The 21,809-nt window shown below is 37.5% G+C and overlaps 3 protein-coding genes and 1 long non-coding RNA gene across 4 annotated transcripts; 3 read left to right on the top strand and 1 right to left on the bottom strand.

Annotated features, from left to right (window-relative positions):
* Nucleotides 1-231: 231 nt before the first annotated feature.
* On the bottom strand, nt 232-546 carry LOC148568338 (uncharacterized). Its single transcript, XM_088484680.1, has one exon. It carries the CDS (start codon nt 544-546, stop codon nt 232-234), a length of 315 nt encoding a protein of 104 aa, XP_088340806.1.
* Nucleotides 547-4,458: 3,912 nt separating this feature from the next.
* LOC107639423 (uncharacterized protein At5g02240) lies at nt 4,459-9,248 on the top strand. The gene is made up of 7 exons (XM_016342917.3): nt 4,459-5,033; nt 6,183-6,454; nt 6,554-6,590; nt 6,684-6,781; nt 6,863-6,924; nt 7,829-7,952; nt 8,721-9,248. The coding sequence occupies exons 1-7, from the start codon at nt 4,793-4,795 to the stop codon at nt 8,838-8,840; spliced, it is 954 nt and encodes a 317-aa protein (XP_016198403.1). The 5' UTR covers nt 4,459-4,792; the 3' UTR covers nt 8,841-9,248.
* A 3,394-nt stretch (nt 9,249-12,642) lies between these two features.
* Nucleotides 12,643-13,995, top strand: LOC148568339 (uncharacterized). The gene is made up of 3 exons (XR_015880619.1): nt 12,643-12,909; nt 12,997-13,192; nt 13,447-13,995. It is a non-coding gene; the product is annotated as an uncharacterized LOC148568339 (long non-coding RNA).
* A 1,315-nt stretch (nt 13,996-15,310) lies between these two features.
* Nucleotides 15,311-21,534, top strand: LOC107636609 (uncharacterized). The gene is made up of 5 exons (XM_088484681.1): nt 15,311-15,441; nt 20,131-20,240; nt 20,673-20,722; nt 20,891-21,184; nt 21,276-21,534. Exons 1-5 carry the CDS (start codon nt 15,311-15,313, stop codon nt 21,480-21,482), a joined length of 792 nt encoding a protein of 263 aa, XP_088340807.1. The 3' UTR covers nt 21,483-21,534.
* The last annotated feature ends 275 nt before the right edge of the window (nt 21,535-21,809 follow it).

Genomic DNA, 21,809 nt, shown 5'->3' on the forward strand with positions numbered 1-21,809 from the left:
TCTGTTTATTTGCCGATTTACCTCTTACAAATTTGTGATGCTGTTTCCCTGGTTCCCTTTTTCAGAAATGGTGAAGTTCACTGATTCCATGAAAACCTTTCGTAGGGCAAATAAGGAATCTGCTGTGCAGAATGAGGGTCCAAGGAGATCGAGCCCCCACTTTGCGAATGGCCAGGGTGAAGTAACGCAGAAGAGCTCCTCAGGCGGAGCTATATGGAAGTTGGCATGTTTCTAGCATGGTGGGCATGTTTTGACAAACTCTGTTACTTCCTTTTGCAAGGTCAGCCAATAGAAACCAGCTCGGAGTACCTTTTTAGCGAGGGCTCGTGCCTCGAGGTGATTGCCGCACATGCCACTGTGAACTTCTTCGAGAACTTCCTTTGTAGCAGAGGTCAGGACGCATTTTAGGAGAGGTGTAGAGATACCTCTCTTATATAGGACGTCCTGTATCATGGTGTTGTACTGAGCTTCTCGTACTAGCCTCTTTGCCTCCTTTTTGTTTGCTGGGAGTGTTTTTGATTTGAGGTAGTTGATTATGGGAGTCATCCATCCTTGATCCTGTCCTAATATGGCTAGGATCTTTTCTTCCTCCAAGGTTGATGGATTTCGGAGAGTTTCTTGGATGAGGCTTCTATTGTTGCCCCCTGGCTTGGTGCTGGCTAGTTTTGAGAGTGCATTAGCTCGGGCATTCTGTTCTCGGGGTATGTGTCGGACCTCATATCTCTTAAATTGTCCGAGCTGTTCTTTGGTTTTGTCAAGGTACTTTTTCATAGTGGGATCCTTAGCTTGATAGTTCCCCTCTATTTGCGAAGTGACTACTTAGGAGTCGCTAAAGATGGTAAGTCTTTGAGCTCCCACTTCCTTAGCCAGCCTCAGGCCAGCTAGTAGTGCTTCATATTCGGATTGATTGTTTGAGGCCAGAAACTCGAACTTCAAGGAGAGCTCGATTTGGTTCCCTGATCGCTTTCTAAAATGATGCCTGTGCCACTTCTGGCTTTGTTTGAGGAGCCATCTACATAAAGGTTCCACTTTGTGGGGGTGCTCTGGGTGTCAGTATATTCTGCGATGAAGTCAGGCAAGTACTGGGATTTGATAGCTGTCTGAGCTTCATACTTGATATCGAATTCGGATAACTCGACAGCCCATTGTAGGATTCTTCCAACTAAGTCTGTTTTCTGTAAGATCCCCTTTATGGGTTGGTTGGTCCGTACTCTGATGGTGTGAGTTTGAAAGTATGGTCGGAGTCGTCGGGAGGTGGGTATGAGAGCGTAGGTGAACTTTTCTATCTTTTGATAGTTCAATTCAACCCCTTGTAGAGCCTTACTGATGAAGTAGATGGGTTGTTTCCCACTTTCGTCTTCTCTAACTAGTGCTGAGGCTATTGCCCGACTTCCTACGACGAGGTATAGTATGAGCTCTTCACCTTCCTAAGGTCGAGTAAGGACAAGTGGTCGCCCCAGAAATTTCTTAAAATCTTGGAAGGCTTGTTCGCATTCTGGGGTCCACTCAAACCTCTGTCCCTTCCTTAATGTTGCATAGAAGGGGAGAGATCTTAGGGCTGATCCGGCTAGAAAACTAGATAGAGCGGCTAGTCTTCCATTAAGCTGCTGGACCTCTTTGACACAGGTTGGACTTTTCATGTGAAGTATAGCCTGGCACTTATCTGGGTTTGCTTCGATTCCTCTTTGAGTAAGCCCAGGAATTTGCCAACTTCTACCGCGAAGGTGCATTTTGCGGGGTTAAGTCGCATATCATGCTTTCTTATGGTATTGAACACTTTAGCGAGGTCGGACAATAATGATTCCTCACTTTGTGATTTTACCAGCATCTCATATACATAAACGTCCATTAGCTTTCCGATGTGGTCGGCGAAGACTTTGTTCATCAGTCTTTGGTAGGTAGCCCCTGCGTTCTTGAGTCCGAAGGGCATAACTACATAGCAATAGTTTGCTTTTGGGGTCAGGAACAACGTCTTCTCTTGGTCGGGTTGATACATCGGGATCTGGTTGTATCCTGAGTAAGCGTCCATGAAGGAGAGGTACTGATAGCCTGATGAAGCGTCAACTAGTATGTCGATGTTTGGGAGCGGGTAGGGATCTTTTGGGCAGGCTTTGTTGAGGTCGGTGTAATCGGTGCACATCCGCCACTTCCCATTTGACTTTTTGACCAACACCGCATTGGCTAGCCATAATGGGTATTTTACCTCCCTTATGAACTCTGCCTCCAACAAGCCCTATACCTGATCCTCTACAGCTTGTGACCTTTCCTACGTTTTTGCTGTACTGGGCGGGACCTTGGATCTTTTCAGTGTTGTATATCTCTCTATACACATCCACAAGTGACACTCTGAGTGGAGTGTAGTTGTGGTACTTTCGAGGTTTCTCAGCAGGCTGATCCTCCTTTTTCCTGGACTCTTTATCCTTGTCTCGAGGTGGGTGGGAGAATTCAGATTTTGAGGTTTTTCCTAGTCGAGAGTTCTCCTCCAAATTAATATACTTTTCTGCCCTTTCTTGTACCTCGTTTAAAGATGTTGGATGCTTTTTTGATATGGAGTGGCTAAAGGGTCCTTTTCTTAGGTCATTGATGAGACCCATGATGGCTGCCTCTGTAGGCAGACTTTGTATGTCCAGACATGCTTTGTTGAATCTTTCCATGTAGCTACGGAGGCTTTCCTGATCTCCTTGTTTAATTCCTAGCAGGCTTGGGGCATGCTTGGCTTTATCTTTCTGGATGGAGAATCTGGCTAGGAACTTCTTGGCAAGGTCGTCGAAACTTGCTATTGACCTTGGCGGCAAGCTGTCGAACCACTTTATTTCTGTTTTCGTTAGGGTAGTCGGGAATGCTTTGCATCTAATTGCGTCTGAGGCGTCTGTGAGATACGTCCTGCTTCTGAAATTGCTGAGATGGTGGCTGGGGTCAGATGTACCATCATATGGGGTCATGTCAGGAGCTTTGAAGTCCTTTAGGACTTTAGCTTTCATGATCTCCTTTGTGAGCGGGTCTTGGTCCTTGTGAGAGGTATCTTCATGACCAGAATGAGTAGTTTTAGTTTTGAGGTCGGCCTCGAGCTTTGCGAGTTTGTCCTCTAGCTCTCGGCGATGTCTGGTTTCTCTTCGGAGGTCTCTCTCGGCCTCCCGCTGATGTTCGGCCTCCTGTTCGAGCTGTTTAAGGCGATTCTGCTGTTCACGGAGGGCCTCTAAGATTTCCGTGTTTGGAGACTGCTTGTCTCCCTTAGTTTGAGGCACATCCTTTGATGTGACATCCATATTTTTAAGCGGGGTTCTTTCGTCCAAACCCGAGTTGTGATCATTGTCAAGATTGTCCGCCATGATGATGGGATGACTTCTAGGTTCCCCGGCAACGGCGCCAATGTTCCGAGGGTTACCTGAACTGAAGATCGATCTCGGATGAGATCCACTGTGGTGGCCGGAGCTGACGTGTCCGACTTGTTGACTTTGGTGGTGTTGCCGATCCTTGATCACCGGAGGGTGGTGGTACCTGCAAGAGACTCTGATGCTTAAGTTGACATGGGCTTTGAGCAGGTTTTTTTGTGTAGAATCAGAGTATGAGTTATACATGGGTGCTCCAGTGTATTTATAGTGGTGTGGGCTGACCTTTCTAGATAAGATAAGTTAGTTATCTTATCTTATTTTTGAGTGAAGTCATCTTATCTTTTAGGCCAACCGCCTTTGGAGTGGGCTGCGTCCCTCTGCTTGGGCCTACTTGGGCCTTTATAGTGATTTGGTCGAGCTCTTCAAATGAGAGGTCGGTGACCATCCAGCCTTAAGAGGTCGGATGTTCCTATCTGAAGTCAACTCGGGTCGCATAGCTCGACCGTGGTATGAACAAGTACTGTGTTCAGTTCACCATGAGTACTGTGTTCGGTTCATTCTGCACTATTCAAAACTCTTCTGCCTCACTTTCTACTACTTCTTCACCAGAGAGAAGGAGAAAAACACAAAAAATACAGCAGCAACAACAACAAAAGAATGACGATAAGGAGAAAATACGTGAAGAAAAAGGAACGCGAAAAAGGAGGAGGAGGAACGCAAAGAAGAAGGCGAAGAAGAAGACACTTCATGCATAAACGAGCGTGAGAAGAAGAAGAAGAAGAAGAAGAAGAAGAAGAAGAAGAAGAAGAAGAAGAAGAAGAAGCGCGGGAGAAGAAGAAGAAGAAGAAGAAGAAGAAGAAGAAGAAGAAGAAGAAGAAGAAGCGTGATGGAGAAGAGAAGAAGACAAGAAGAAGCGTTGGGTAAGAGTAATTTCGTGCATGTTGGGCGCATATATTTCATGTTTCATTTAATGATATTAATTTTTTTTTGTGTTGGGCCAACTTAGTTACATGGTTATATAGATGTGTAACAAACTTATTTAAAATATATTTAATATCAGGAGCTATTTTATTGTGCAACTCTAACATGGGTAATTTAAAAGTTGACTCTAGTTCGAACAAAACTCGACTTAACACGACACTACCCATCCAAATTTCTTATCCCAAACAAGTGGAAAATCCCAGAAAAAAAAGAAAATACAGATCCAAATTAATAGTAACGGGATAAGGTAAGCGGATAAGAAAATCCGAAAGTAAACACTAAAGAATATCTAAAGAAAGGAATCATAAGAAATTAATAATTAATAAGTTTGTCAGCAAGAAGTGAGGCTCAACCACCGATAGATTCATACATTTACATTTCTGTCTCAGGGTGGCACCTTGGAACACAGTGTTACAGACAGCTGAATTCAATCTTCATTCATTGATTTAGGCACAATGCAGTTGTGAACAGCAACCGTGATGGATATGGCTCATACACGTGTCCCTTTTCAATGCCATAAATACTCACTTCCCTCACCGGTTTCTTCTTCCTCATTAAGGCTTCTTTCTTCTTCTTCCTCTTCTTTGTGGTCTTTTTCATCATCGTTTGCTATAAGGAGGAGCCATAAGGGTGTGAAGGGGAGGGTGGGAATCAGTGTTGCGACCATGGCTGATTCATCAAAGAGAACTGTGATTGTCACTGGTGCTGGTGGCCGTACAGGTGAGTGAGTCTCTTTTTGTTGTATGCTTAGTCAAATTCCTTGCTTTCTTTCCCTGTCAATAGATAAAGAGAGCGAGACAAAAATTGGCATTTTGGGGTTTTTAAGGTATTAGGTGAAGTTAAATGAAGTTTGAAAGATGCTGCTGTTATGTTTCTTGTTGCATGTACCATAATCTGTGTGTAAAGGATAAGGTTACAGCATGATATGGTTCTGCTGGAGTTAAATCCCAAACTGGTCCTGAGATTTGCAGCCTGCACTAAAATAGTCGTCCTGGTCTCAATTGCACCAATTACGTCCTCTCTACCGCTAGGGATTGCCAATCTCAGGTGCCTAAGTGGTGCAATTAGAAACATTTCTGTAGAAATCGCACTTGTAAGTTCAGAACCTCACTTCACAGAGGTTTTGTTACAGTGAAGAATGCATTCTAAAGTTCTATGCCTCTATCGCAATAGGGATGGCAACACAAACCCGATCTGCAGTTATCCAATCTGAGGGGTTGGGTTTCAGGACATATTATCAAATGTGTTGATTTGTGAATTGCTCTTGAAAGTCTTCATAGTTTTGTAGTATCAAATGATTAAGGTTGTTGGTTTATGATGCCATATAAATGAAAAGAAAACTGAAATGATATGATTGTATAAATTAGAATAGAAAAGGAAAACACTTTGACTTATGATTATTGAAAATTTCTTGGGTTAATAGTCAAATTAGTCCCCGAAAGACAAGACATTTTTTAAATTCGTCCCTAAAAGATTTTTTCAATCAAATTGGTTCTTCAAAGATTACGAATTAATTATATATGTCTTTCAGTTATTCTACTCACAATTTTTGTCAACGATTGATGATGTAAAATGTTAACTGATAGCATACATGACACATAACATGTTCAATTGGACATTAACTAAATATGTTTAAGAAAATCGTTGAATTTAGTCACTATCCCTTAGCCCCTTAGCATTCTCCTATCTTATGTTCTATTTTACCACTGACTGAATGCTCCCTTCAGCATTCTCCCTTAGCCCCTTAGCATTCTCCTATTCCTATTTCTTATAGAACTTGAGCATATGCAGTTACCTAGGTTAACAATACAATAGGGTAGGGATATGTTAGAGGTCCTAACATAGTTTTACTCTTGTTACCTTTTTCAGGACAAATAGTGTATAAAAAACTAAAAGAGCGGTCAGCCGAGTATGTTGCAAGAGGCCTTGTCAGAACTGAAGAAAGCAAACAGAAAATTGGTGCTGCGGATGATGTTTTCGTGGGGGACATAAGAAATGCTGATAGTATCGTTCCTGCAATTCAAGGTGTGGATGCTCTAATAATTCTTACAAGTGCAGTGCCACAGATGAAAGCTGGGTTTGATCCAACCAAAGGTCAACGACCCGAGTTCTACTTTGAAGATGGTGCTTATCCTGAACAGGTGCAACTACTAATAGTTTCCATGTATTAGATGTACTTAATTAACATTTGATGTTTATCTCCTTTTCACTCATACCATACTATATCTTTTGCTTATTAGGTTGACTGGATTGGGCAGAAAAACCAAATAGATGCTGGTAGGGTCTGTTTATGTTCTTTTGATTAATCATAGAACATAACAAATTTGTCCATGTTTGCAATATTGAAATTGGTTTTACCTATATGAACAGCTAAGGCTGCAGGAGTGAAGCAGGTTGTGTTGGTAGGGTCTATGGGAGGAACAGACCTTAACCATCCTTTGAACAGCTTGGGTAATGGGAATATATTGGTTAGTTATTTTTTCTCCTTCCAGTAGAGCTTGCATTTCATTTTAGAGCACGATGCAAGTTTCATTTTGTATTGATTGCAGGTTTGGAAAAGAAAGGCTGAGCAATATCTTGCAGACTCTGGTATTCCATACACAATCATAAGGTGCACCAATTTCTGTCCGTACTTAGACATATATAGCTGTCCGAGGATTTTTCTTATATGTTTCGTTCTTTTGTTTGTTCAGTGGAAGAATATTTCGGGTTTGAGTTGAAATTGCATTTTAAATGAAGTGTTTAAATCCATTAAAATTTAACAGCACCTACAAACTCACTCTCTGTTGATGCTTAGTATTATCTTCATACCGGGTTGTTTTGGTCGGAATTTTTTATATTGTTCTTTCTTCTGTACAAAATTTGAAAAGTTAGAGTTGTATATGGAAATAACAATGGCCTTGCTTATGCAAAGTGAATTTGTATAGAAGTATTATTACTTGGATTTAGATATTGAATTTAAGGGTGAACTTGGGAGAGTATAATGCAGCACTAATAACTGTCACCGATAAAATCAACCGTTTGAAACTTATAAAATTACAGGCATGCATAGGATACTTGTTCTAATTAACAGTTATCACTTGCATGTTACTCTAACCCATCACATTTGTACATGTCCATATTACTTCTTCTCATGTTTCCCAGACACACATTTAACTGTAACAACTTGTATCAGCTAGAGCTGAAGTAGCCTTTGTTATTGTTAGTGAAAAAAAATCCAACGTGGATTTAAGTCCTTTGGTTGTATACCATTGCGGAAAACAAGAAGTTTCTAGGTTAAATAAAGATAATGTCAAAAGTAGGGCTAGTCGTAAAGGGGCCTTTTCCTTCCTTCCAGAAAGGTTTTTGCATGCTACATTTAGTTCCATGGCTACTACTCTTCACTAAGCATTCTTTTTTAATATTTTGTGGGAACTTGTTTTAATTGTTCTTATTGTTAATGTAGATTAAAGTCTGTGGTTGGGGCATTCTTATGAGCATGCTGATATTTTTCCTTCTTTCTTTTTTGGCCTCAGGGCTGGTGGCTTGCAAGATAAAGAAGGAGGTCTTCGGGAACTACTTGTCGGGAAGGATGATGAGCTTCTCAAGACAGAAACCAGAACCATTGCTAGACCCGATGTTGCAGAAGTCTGTATTCAGGTATCCCCTTCATCTTCTGAAGGTTTAATTAATCTATACATCTTAAGAATTCAATCATATCATAATCATTACATTGAATATGTCAGTAATCAATCCTCTAGAGCAAATTCTTGTTACAAAATTTTTCATATTCAACTATACAAACTTAGATAGGAATCTATATGAAATTTTAGAAAGTTTTGCATATTCGGTTTCTGTAAGGACTTGATTAAAAAATTTTAAACTATATGGACTTGCGATATAACTAAACCTATCACAAATTGTAGACAGGGTTTTACCATGGTTTTGAGAACCAGATCGAACTGGACGATATGACTCAGTTAACCAAGAATTGGCCACCAGACTAGTTCGATTTAAGATAAAAACCGCTTGCCACTGAATTGGTCAAAAATCAGGATAACCAATTGAACAGTGTTGATTTTTACCGGTGAACCAGTTTAAAATAATAAATCACAAAAAAAATCATTTTTTTAAAAGAAATTATATATTTTATACATAAATATATTATTTTATTATATCCGGTTCAACTTCGGTTGAACTCGACTTATCTTTGAACCTCGACTCTACTGGTTCGATGACTAATTCGGTTTTCAGAAACTTTGGTTTCACAATACCAAACTTTTCCATTATTTTAACCACGTGAACCTATTTAGTGAAACACGACTTGGTTATTGTGTTAGTCTGTACCAGCTCCCTGAAAATTCCCCTTTTTTTGGATTCTTATTGAGTCTGAGATTTTTGCATCCCGTTGTTCCTCTTGTTTAACAGGCACTAAATTTTGTGGAGGCTCAGTTTAAGGCATTTGACTTGGCATCAAAACCTGAAGGAGCTGGTTCACCAACAAAGGACTTCAAGGCCTTGTTTTCTCAGATCACTACCCGTTTTTGAATTTTGAGTGTTGTTGTCATGTTTCAAAATAACTTAGTTGGCGCGGCAGACCCTTAAATAGAGTTTCAATTTGCGACGGATTAGTCCTTGATCCGTCGGGTTTGGGGATACCGTAGGAAACCAAAAAAACTCTTATCTATTTTAGTCCCTACATTTGGGATTGGACCCTCCATAGCTACAAAAATCACTGTCATGACAGTTCATTAAAAAGATTGTGTAAAGAAAATTATAGACTTTCATGGTACCGGCACAGCAAGCCTGACAAACTCAAGTGTTTAATCAACACCTTTATTAGTGTTTATGATTTCCTGGCATTGTTCTCAATTTCGTGATATAATAAATAACAAATGGAATTCAGGATTGGATCAATTCTTTGGAAGAACAAAAATATAACTGCCTTTGTTGTCCGAAGTAGTGTTTATTGTCATCAGTTTCCTAATTGTCCCCATCATATTATTATTATTATTATTATTATTATTTAACTAAATTGTATCCGTTTTAAGAGTATATTTTAAAAGTAAAATTTGTAATATATTCACTTTATTAGAAATGTAAAAAAAATTTAAAATGTATAAAATATTTATCATTTTATTAAGATCTAGTCATGTTTTTGTGTGGTTTTTAAAATTTTTCCTCAAGACATGTATGGAAATTTTTAATTTTATTATTGTATCAGATGTGGTGTTTCTCACCAAAATGGGACTAGATGGTGTTATTATGAGTGGGGAGGAATGCGGGATGTCAGGAACGGACCCTGCAATTCACCAATGGCGAAATGGCTTGCATGCCCGACATGGGGCGCGGCTGTAGATGCTCGTTATTTGTGCTCTGTAACGACTTATTTTTTAAAACTTCTATTATAAATTATTTATAATTTATTTTATTAATCTAAACTTATTATTTTTTAGGTATTATTTTATTAAAAGTAACTACATTAATTTTATGATTATAAAAATTTAAATTAATCATAATTTATTTTATTAATTTAAACTATTTATTAAAAATTATTTTAAATAAATAAAATTAAATTAAATTTTTATAATTATTATCATTTGAGTTTGAATTAATTAAGTTTATTATATAATTTTACTATAATAAGATATTTTATATAATTAAAATTATAATTTTAATAATCTAATAATAATAAATATTTTATAATTTAATTTGAGTAATTAATATTTCAAGTCTAAAATATGCTTGTATGAATAAATATCGGTACTTTTCGATGAACTTAGTTTTATTAATGCTTCATCATAGATCTTCTATCCTTATGATCATCATGTTATTAATGTTATTTATATTAGTAATTCATATTTATCTCTATATGTATTATTTCTTGTGTTTTAATAATCTAGTTTTCGTAATTATCCATTTAAGATATTTATAACTTGAATCGCTGACTTAGCAGCCTGAAGACGTGACACACGTCCCCTCCTTAAAGAGAGCCGTGAGTGAGACGGAACAAGAACCTTCCGAGTTCAATTTCTTAAACTCTGTAACTCCAATAAAAAATCTAATCCGATTAATGTGTTCGTATCTTCGTCCTCTTCATGTTGATGTCAATTTTTTTTGGGAAAAAACAATGGTGAAGTTTCCTGTCTCCATTGGTGGTAGCCAGAGAGGAGGAAGGGTCCCGAGTTTTGGAAGCTGCCAACATTAAGGTACGGTTTAAGTTTGATTTCACTACTAGAAAACTAGTTATTACAGACGGATATTTCTGACGGATTTTATCCCACGAAAATACAGACGGAATTTCAGAGGGATTTTTTGTCGAAAAACACAAAAAAATAAATTAGCATAAATTACAGACGGAAAATAAAATCCGTCGATAATTCTGTCGGTAAAATTAATTTTTTTTCGTGGAAAATGGTTACAGATGGATTTTTCGTCTGTAATTAAATAGACAAAACTCTGCATTTTATTAAATTATTACAGACGGAAAATCCGTCTGTAATTTAAAATTTTTCATCGAAAATATTAAATTACCCCTAATTTTATCACCACCCTTATCGAGCTCCATTCTCCTCCTGACCTATGAACTCATTTTCACCCTCATCTCTCCCTCTTCAAAGTTGTCGTCGAACGCTTCTCCTTCGGTAGAAGGTGCTGTCGCCGCCGGCGGAGACAGACCGTGTGTACCTTCATCATCTGGGGAAGCTCTACTCGGCCCTCTTCGCATTGTTGGTTCCTCCTCTCCTCGCCGTCGCACCAAGTTCTGAGTTGAGCTCGTGGCGTCACCGTCACGAAGGGTTCCTCCCCTCCTCGCCGTGCGTCGTTTCTGATTCTCTGTTCCTCGCCGTTTTTGCCTTTGATTTTGTGATTTCATTTCTGATTTTGTGATTTCATCTATGCTTCCTTTAATTTTTTCTTATTTCCTTATCAACCTTTTGGTTTATCTCTTTGATTTCTTCTGTTAGAATTTGTTCCTGCAGAATTTGATTTAGTTAGTTGCTTTCTGGTGCTTAAGTTTTTTTTAATGGGAATAATCAAGTAATCTATCTTTTCTAGGGTTTGGAGGCTATGCCCGAAGCTGACTTGAGTTCACTGTGAGTCACTATTAATTGCCACAAGCTTTTCTCTTTTTTTCTTTATTTGTTTGTTTGGATCTTTAATTTCGAGTAGCTGTGCTGTGATTTATGATCTATTTCACTCTCGGTTTCTTTTGATGCTGTTTTTCTTCCTCCAAGTTTTTTAATTGTTCATTGTGTGAGTTGTCGAGCTGGGTCAATTTTGTTAGTATATCACAAGTAGAAAACTTCTCGTGGTACTTTTATTTGTTAATCAATATAACTAGGACCGCAGCACCATCTTTCAATAATCAATACCTTGCATGTTTCATACATCAAAGATCCATTTGTTGTGATAGCTTTAGGTATCATAGAAGGCACTTCATCTTCTTCATCAACTTCAATTACTAACAATCCTTGATATGGCCATTTTTTCATTAAACACTTGACCAAGAAAATGTTCTCACCTAGCCCTGCCTAAAACCAACAACTTCTAGTTTCTAGGCTTGTTTGGTTCTACCGATATAGAACCTGTTGTGGTTTGATTGGGGATTTGAGACGTCATTGAAGAAAAATCTGGACGAGGATACTCTAATGGTATTGTCTCTGTTAAGGTATGCTTTCTTTACCTATCCTTAAATAGCATTACTAGTTCTATCACTATCTGGACGAGGATACTCTAATTCATGGCTTACTTATTTTTTTAGTTATTTAATAGCATTACTAGTTCTATCACTTGTTTATGCCTAATGAGCAATTGACATCTATCTACTACAGCTTTATGTAGGTCCTCTAATGTTCTTCATATATATGGCTATGGCATACAAATTATTAAAATATTTTTTGATGGATTTCAGAATATGCTATTTGACATCATATGGTTTGGTGTACATTTACTAACTCGTTTAAAGCTGTTTCCTTAGCTTATTATTAGGTTTCGGTCTTTGTGAGATACTTCATACACTATATATATAAATGTTGCAACATCTAATTTTTTGTTAACTACTATCTCCAATTTTCTTTTAAAAATTAAAGGGTTAGAAATTTTTTTATTAGCTTTTTCTTGTCTCTTGTTTGTCACTTTTTCAGTTTTCAAACAAACTAAATTGAATCATTGACCCACAAAGACACCACTATGAGTGTTTGTCGCGTCATTCTCACTCTTAAAAACTTTAATTTGCCAAAAACACTAAATTATATGCAGATAAATAACAGGTAATACTACTTAGTTTAATATCTAAATTCAAGTGTGTAGGCGACAATACTTTCTTTCAAAAAGTGATATTATTTTTTAATTAATGCACAAAGTAAAATCAATATTTGTTTTTGTCTGATAATTCTTGGTATACTGTGTTGTACCTTTTACTCTTCTCATAGATAATTCCTATGTTTATGTATAGTGTATTTTTCAGGTAATTGATGTATTAGTTAGCCTCTTCTGTTGTTTTATTATATCTGCAGAGAAGCTGTGGGATGGTGGTTGGCTTCTATGCCAGTTGCTTCCTTACAGATAGTCAGAGTTCAACAGCAACCACCTTAAGATAGTGTTTTGCTCTTAATAGGTACATCAGTGTTTTGCTCTTAATACGCCAGTTGCTCTTAATACGCCAGTTTCTTATTTAGTTGTTTTTTTATTTACTTATTTGAAGTTTGAAATTGGATTGCAAGACAAGGAGAATGTTTGAGGAAAAGGGGTGTTACAGGTTACAGGCAGGAGAGACAGAGCCAAGCCTCTGGCATTCAAGATGGATTCTAACGGCCCATGGGGCTTTGCCGGATCTAATGAAGGGAACCCAAGAGTCAGATCCAAGTTTATTGCACCATGTTATTATATGAATAAGTAAGGTACTTACTGATGACAAGTCATCTTAGCCTAGTTTCACTAGTCTTTTTTTTTTGTTTTCAATTGTTTTTATGCACTTTCTTGAGCCATAAGTAAGCCAATTGGGTAGAATTTCATATTTTCTTTGATTCAATCAACCATGGATGAATTAATGCAATTTCATGAGATTTTGTGCTATAATTGTCATATACTATGAAAGAATAATAATCTCATGATTTTGAGCATAGCTTTGATATGTTTGGTTGATTGATGATAGGGGAAAAAAGCTTTGAAGAAGGTTGAAGAAAGAAGGAATGGCTAGGAGCAAGAGAGAACAAAAAGCTTGAGCCAAAGTTTGCCTCAAACTTTAGCTCAAACTTTTGGAAAAGTTGAAATCTCCCTGGAAGAAGCAAAAGCTTGTGCCAACGTTTGCCTCAAGCTTTTTGGCAAACGTTGGCGCCACACTAACATACCCAGGGGAGAAAAAGCTTGTGCCAACGTTTGCCTCAAGCTTTTTGGCAAACGTTGGCGCCACCATCAACACACCCAGGAGAGCAAAAGTTTGCGCCAACGTTTGCCTCAAGCTTTTTGGCAAACGTTGGCGCCACAAGGCATACAAGAAGGCTCAACGTTTGGCTCAAAGTTTGACCTCAAACTTTAGCCCAAACGTTGATAGCAGCAAAAGGGGGGCAGCTGATATGAAAAGCTTGAGCCAAAGTTTGCCTCAAACTTTGACTCAAGCTTTTATGATTCATGGCCCGGTTCACAATGGGTTTCTCTCCAACTCCAAGAGCAATCAACAGAGGCTTTTATCAACCCAATTCCATCAAGAGCAAAGGCCCAATTCAAGGCTTGAAGACCATTTGAAGAAAGTGTATAAATAGCTTAGGATTTAAGTTTTCAGAGAGCTTCCGGAGAGAATTTTTACATACTTACAGTAGAGAGCTCACCTTTACATTTTTGAATTGTTGCTTTAGAATTCTAGAGAATTGGGAAGGAGAATTGATCTCTCTTCTTCCTTGTTCTTGCTTAGCACTCTTTACTTTTCTTGCTTTGGATCTTGGGTGAAGAATTGAAGAACTTCTGTTTCAATCTCACCTTGGGATCTTGTTTAATTTTCTGCATAATTGAATTTCAATTTCTGTTCATTGCCTCTTCTTCTACTCATTCTGCAATTTACTTTTCTTTATTTCTTGCAATTGAATTCTACATTTGGATCTAGGAAGGCATTGAGATCTAGACTCGGTTATCTAGTCTCTTGGGTCCTGAGATCTGGAGTTTTTATTTTAAATTCTCTGTTTAATGTTTTTCAAGTTCATTTACATTTCTGTTTTAGATCCGGTTCAATTCAATTCTTCTTCTACTTTTCAGTTTAGTGCAATTTACTTTTCCTTGTTTAAATTCTACAAACCCACTTCCCAATTCCCTTTATAATTCAAGTAATTTACATTTCTTGCACTTTAAGATTCAGCCATTTATATTTCTTGCAATCTAAGTTTCTGCAATTTACATTACTTGTTCTTTAAGATTCAGCTTATTTACTTTCTTTGCTCTTTAATTTTCTGCAATCTACCCCTCTCCCTTTACATTTCAAGCAATTTAGTTTCTGCAATTACAAATCACCCAACCAATACTTGATTCGCTTGACTAAATCAATCACTAAACTAAAATTGCTCAATCCTTCAATCCTTGTGGGATCGACCTCACTCACGTGAGTTATTATTACTTGATGCGACCCGGTGCACTTACCGGTTAGATTGTGTGTTTGGAATTCGTTTTCCGAAAATACCCATCAAGTTTTTGGCTCCGTTGCCGGGGATTGAAATAGATTGACAATGATTAAGTGAAGTGGAGATCTAGATCTAGCATTTTTATTTTCTGTTTCTCCAACTTTGGATTAACCCACTAACTGTTTGAATTTTTGCTTGAACTGACTGAAACCTCACTTTAGCAATAAAGTGAAGTTTTCTTGGTTTCTCTGGCTTCGTATGATTCTCATACTTCAGCTTGTTGAATATACGAGAGAAGCAATTCTCTCTTACTAATCTTTCAAGCCTATCAACTGTTTGATACATTGTGTCAGCTAAACCTTTTAACCACATTTTGGACATGAATGTATTCAATCTTCATTTGGACTATTTATGACTGTGCAGATCATGGAGAAGAACCCAACGAATCCCAGTCAGCATGGTAGTAATGTCCCCACCTTAGATGATAATGCAACCCATAACTTGAAGCACCCACTCGTCACCATGAACGACATTGCTCAGTGGTTTGAAGCTTTCCCACAAGGAAACATCATCGGATGGGAAGAACTAATGAGTGAACTCCTAGCCAAGCTGAAACCACCTCAGGGAATTGTTAAACCAGAGGCAGAAGTGCAACCATTCACACAAGAGAAGGAAATTGAAGGTGTCCGTGCAGTCATGAACCAAAACAAGCAGATGCATCAGCAAACTCTACAATAACTAGATATGATGGTCAGAAAAATTAATGAGCTGAGAACTGCTGTAGTACATGCGTACAACCTAACTCAAAACTCCTACGGGTGGAATCAAGCTGAACAAGGTTCTGGAGCAATTAACCATGAGCAACAAAGTTATGAGCAATCACATTCTCCAAACAGTTCCTCTAGCATATTCCAATATAGGTCTCAGAATGATGTGTACAGCCCACCCTGGAGAACTCAGTCCAACTGGAGGAGGGTTGAAAACCAAAATCAAAGACCAAGGGACTTCAACTGCAACAATCCCAACTTCAAAAACCAGCATAAAAACCACCCCCACAACAACAATCATCATGCACCACCCCAATACACACATGTTCAACCCCATCCTACCTTACAACTCGCCCAAAATGACTCTCATCAACCATCACAGTTAACACAACCACGACCAATTCCAAACTTTCAAAGACTCTATGTTCTAGAAATGATGATGGAAAGGTTCGTGAAAGTTCAAGAGATGATAATAATAGAGCAGGAAGAAGCAAGGAAAAATCAAGAGATGATAAGCAGGAACCAAGAGGCCTCACTCAGAAGAATTGAGAGGCAAATGGAATAGCTAGCTAGACATCTTGCAGAAATGGGCGAGAGGAGGGAAAATATAGTCCTAAAGGCCACTGAAGATGACCCAAAGAACAGCGAAAAAGCTGCTGGGTTGAAAGGGAAAGTAGTTATGGAGGAAAGTGAGAAGGCTATGGAAAAGGAAAAAATCATCAAAGAAATACACAACAAGGGAATTCCACAAAAAGAAACAGAGGAAAGGAAGCCCATAGTAAGAGGAGGAAACCAAAGGCAACAGAAGCCTCAACTTCCATGATCCGAGGATGAAAAATGTCAAGCTAGTGACAATAAAAGAGCGCTTGTTGGGAGGCAACCCAACCGGAGGTAACTATCTTTTCATATCTATTTCAATAAAAAGGTTAATTAGTTTTATCTATGTTGCAAGGAGCTAAGTTTGGTGTTACACACCAAAATAATCTAAGGGAGAATGAAAGATTCTAAGTTTGGTGTTTCACCAAAATTTCATCATAAAATATATTCTCACCTACTGCATAATGCTAGCTTCAAGCATCTAGACGAACTAGTTAACTATTCTGCTGTTTCCTAGTTTTTAGTTCTATTGCTTTTGAAAAAGAAAAAGAGTTTCACACATGGTTAATCTGATGCATGAGAACCATTGGCAAGGTACTAAGTTTGGTGTTCCCACACCAAAGTAAGTTCAAAGGCCCACAAATAATTCATGCATGCTAACCATTTTTCAAGTGCTTGGGGAACAAGCAACTTTCAATATCACTGCAGAGCACCATACAAACTTTTGGAAGATTTAGCATCATCAATCAAAGAGGTGAAAGAGGAATGTGAAGACCAGCAATGATGATGAGGAAGAGTATAGCAAGTAAACTCCAAAAGGTTGTATTGTTCATTATCAGATATTGCCGTGATTAAAAGTGATATTATACCCCTATCTGTCCTTCTGTCTAGCATAGTTTTTCTGCAATTCAATAATCAAGATGCTTGATCATTTACAACACTATACTCTCCAAACTTGTTTGCACTCAATATTTCAAAAAACGCATCACATGAAAGTTCTTTGAAAAGAAGGATTAAGGAATTAAACAATTTTGAGGCAAGCAAAAGATTAGGAAAAGTGGTGGTTCTAGTTGTATAATCATGTATTGAGGTTGCATGCTTATGAAAACTTGCATGGGAGCTCATAGGCGGGACATAGATTTCAAAGAAGTGTTGTGGAGATTCTCAAACATTTATTGATCCAAGAAGCAGCAAACAAAACAAAAGAAAATAAAGAAAATACAAAAACAAAAAGAACATGGCCCAAGGCTCTGAGCATCAATTACTAGGCAGAGAAGAAGAAAAGAAACAAGAACTCAAAGAGTTATTATCCTAGTAAATGCTTGTGATCGAATTGTGTCAAAGAGAGAGGTTTGAGTAAGTAAATCCTTAGGGGTGCTTTAACACCTAATACCTTAAAACCAACTGGTTTAGGAGTATTGATTGAAAGCTTATCTAAAGAGCCGCTTTGAGACATGACACTTAGAGTCAAGGCCAAAGCACAGCAACTATAAGCTGCTTCAAGGTGATTACCTATAGAGAGACCTCCATGATATCATTTGGATGAAAGTCCTAGGACCTAAGACCCCCAATATGTAAGGACTAGTAAGCACTGAGGCCCTTGCATGAGCATATGATTTAGAGTTCACCCCACTGTCACTTAATCACTTCACTCACAGGACCTTACAAGTTATTCTTCAATCCGTCTTAATTAAAAGAACCTTTGAGCATAATTCCTTTCTTGCTTGGGGACAAGCAAGCTTTAAGTTTGGTGTTGTGATGACAAGTCATCTTAGCCTAGTTTCACTAGTCTTTTTCTTTTGTTTTCAATTGTTTTTATGCACTTTCTTGAGCCATAAGTAAGCCAATTGGGTAGAATTTCATATTTCCTTTGATTCAATCAACCATGGATGAATTAATGCAATTTCATGAGATTTTGTGCTATAATTGTCATATACTATGAAAGAATAACAATCTCATGATTTTGAGCATAGCTTTGATATGTTTGGTTGATTGATGATAGGGGAAAAGAGCTTTGAAGAAGGTTGAAGAAAGAAGGAATGGCTAGGAGCAAGAGAGAACAAAAAGCTTGAGCCAAAGTTTGCCTCAAATTTTAGCTCAAACTTTTGGAAAAGTTGAAATCTCCCTGGAAGAAGCAAAAGCTTGTGCCAACGTTTGCCTCAAGCTTTTTGGCAAACGTTGGCGCCACACCAACATACCCAGGGGAGAAAAAGCTTGCGCCAACGTTTGGCTCAAGCTTTTTGGCAAACGTTGGCGCCACCATCAACACACCCAGGAGAGCAAAAGTTTGCGCCAACGTTTGCCTCAAGCTTTTTGGCAAACGTTGGCGCCACAAGGCATACAAGAAGGCTCAACGTTTGGCTCAAAGTTTGACCTCAAACTTTAGCCCAAACGTTGATAGCAGCAAAAGGGGGGCAGCTGATATGAAAAGCTTGAGCCAAAGTTTGCCTCAAACTTTGACTCAAGCTTTTATGATTCATGGCCCGGTTCACAATGGGTTTCTCTCCAACTCCAAGAGCAATCAACAGAGGCTTTTATCAACCCAATTCCATCAAGAGCAAAGGCCCAATTCAAGGCTTGAAGACCATTTGAAGAAAGTGTATAAATAGCTTAGGATTTAAGTTTTCAGAGAGCTTCCGGAGAGAATTTTTACATACTTACAGTAGAGAGCTCACCTTTACATTTTTGAATTGTTGCTTTAGAATTCTAGAGAATTGGGAAGGAGAATTGATCTCTCTTCTTCCTTGTTCTTGCTTAGTACTCTTTACTTTTCTTGCTTTGGATCTTGGGTGAAGAATTGAAGAACTTCTGTTTCAATCTCACCTTGGGATCTTGTTTAATTTTCTGCATAATTGAATTTCAATTTCTGTTCATTGCCTCTTCTTCTACTCATTCTGCAATTTACTTTTCTTTATTTCTTGCAATTGAATTCTACATTTGGATCTAGGAAGGCATTGAGATCTAGACTCGGTTATCTAGTCTCTTGGGTCCTGAGATCTGGAGTTTTCATTTTAAATTCTCTGTTTAATGTTTTTCAAGTTCATTTACATTTCTGTTTTAGATCCGGTTCAATTCAATTCTTCTTCTACTTTTCAGTTTAGTGCAATTTACTTTTCCTTGTTTAAATTCTGCAAACCCACTTCCCAATTCCCTTTATAATTCAAGTAATTTACATTTCTTGCACTTTAAGATTCAGTCATTTATATTTCTTGCAATCTAAGTTTCTGCAATTTACATTACTTGTTCTTTAAGATTCAGCTTATTTACTTTCTTTGCTCTTTAATTTTCTGCAATCTACCCCTCTCCCTTTACATTTCAAGCAATTTAGTTTCTGCAATCACAAATCACCCAACCAATACTTGATTCGCTTGACTAAATCAACCACTAAACTAAAATTGCTCAATCCTTCAATCCCTGTGGGATCGACCTCACTCACGTGAGTTATTATTACTTGATGTGACCCGATGCACTTGCCGGTTAGATTGTGTGTTTGGAATTCATTTTCCAAAAAAACCCATCACTTACTCTCCTTCTTGCTTTTAAATTCAATTTTGACTATATAGAAGATTATTATCTGGTTTAAAGTAAGAGACTTAATATAATTTCATGACGAAGCTAGGTTTCTAAAATGGAAGTAAGAAATTATTAGGTTTCTAAAATGTTAGAGTTACTTGCTTGTTTGAGGTTACTTGCTAAGATTAAAGCCTCGCTATCTTTCACTTAAAATTTCTGAAGGTTTTGATAAATTTTACCACCAATAGAAGCAGGAGGCTAATCTGATTCAATCTGCTCTTATTGTCAATTATCTATGTTTCCATCTCAATGTGTTCCTGTCCTAAATAACATTGTTCATCTTTTGTTGTTTAGGAAGCTTGCAGACGAAATTGCAGCTTCTGGTTACTATGTGGTTGTTCCGGACTTCTTTTATGGTGAACCCTATGATCCTCAGAATACTAATAGACCTTTAGGAATTGAGAGTTAGTGATGGCGTGGGTGTAAAGTCTTTAATGCAACTTGTGTTAGTGATTAGATAAATAAAATAAAATAGAATAGAAGTCCATATATGTATTTGTTGCTGCAATAAGCAATAAGCTACTTCAGACCTATCTCAGTTGCCAATAAGGTTAGAAATCAGTATCGTTTGTCCATATATGTATTTGTTACTGCAAATCAATGGCTTATTGAATTCTGTTTTTGGCTGCAGTTTTTCTCATCAAATGGTTTTCCTTGCCCAAGTCTCTAATTTACAATGTTCTTTTTGCCTCGTGCTCTCTCCTACCAGGGAGCTAGCTCAACAAGTATGCTTCTTATCTTTTAATGCATAGGTTGTTGTTTCATTGATTTTAGGCTCTTTATCCTTCAAAACCAGTGTTGCATATTTTAACTGTCTTTTTTTGGTTAATTGACAGAACATATGTTAGATATGAATTTTCAGAGACATTTTGATATGACATATTCTGTACTTATTGGGCCTTATATAGGGTTTAGGGTTTAATTATTAAGTTAGTATGAAAGAGCATATTATTGATGTAATAGAATAAGTTGAGAAATTAATCAAATGAGAGTTCAGAAAATCAATTCTAGACCTTCTGCAGTTTCATATTCACCAATAATAGACCTTTTGCAGTTTGGTGTTGCCTTTGCCATTGGAGTCGATATAGATTCACAAGCAATTGCATCAGCATCTGAAAATGCTACTCTGAATAACATCAGACCAGACAAGCTGCAACTGCACTTGATTGCAAGCCAAACTTCTTCATCCTGCAGGGATGACTGGCCATCTAGAGTTGTCGAGGGAGAAAATGCTTTTGAGATAGACAGAGTCACTCACAAGGATAAATATGATGTGGTCATCGCAAATATACTTTTAAATCCTCTGTTAAATCTTGCTGATCAAATTATCTTTTCTGCAACGTTTGGAGCAATTATTGGTCTCTCTGGAATCTTAAGTGAACAGGTAGTTTAAATGTTCAATTAATTCTCATTATCGATTTTCTTTATTCGGAATGCAGCTATCTCTTTGCTGCCAAATGCAGATTCTTGTTGGTGGAATTGCTTCGAATCATATTCTCCTCCTAAATTCATCTCCTTTCTTTCTTATGCAGGTCCAGAACTTATTACAAAAATATTCACTATTCTTAGAAGGTATAGAAGTGTCGAAAATGGATGAATGGGCCTGTGTGAGTGGCAGAAAAAGAAAGAATATAGATATCTGCTGATTCGTTGCTGTAGATGCTTGGTTTAGGGGTTTAACTTTTCTCATCCAATCATTCTTTGTCGTTTTAATGCCACCCAGAATGTTTCACAAGAAGCAGCATGTTGATGATATACTAGGAATTATAGTTGATGATCAATACATTTTGTTTGTGTTTTGAATTATATATATTGACTTGCTTGTTTATAGTACTTTTCTTTTAGTTTGATAATACGATGAATTTGTTTACTTTTTGAAATATTATAAATATTCGAATACAAATTAGATAAAAATTTGTATTAAATTAATATTTATTTTGTATGAAAATAAGTTTATTTTGTAATTAGAAAAA

The sequence above is a fragment of the Arachis ipaensis genome, chromosome B4 (assembly GCF_059453495.1).
Source record: "Arachis ipaensis isolate K30076 ecotype BB chromosome B4, ASM5945349v1, whole genome shotgun sequence".
NCBI classification, from domain to species: Eukaryota; Viridiplantae; Streptophyta; class Magnoliopsida; order Fabales; family Fabaceae; genus Arachis; species Arachis ipaensis.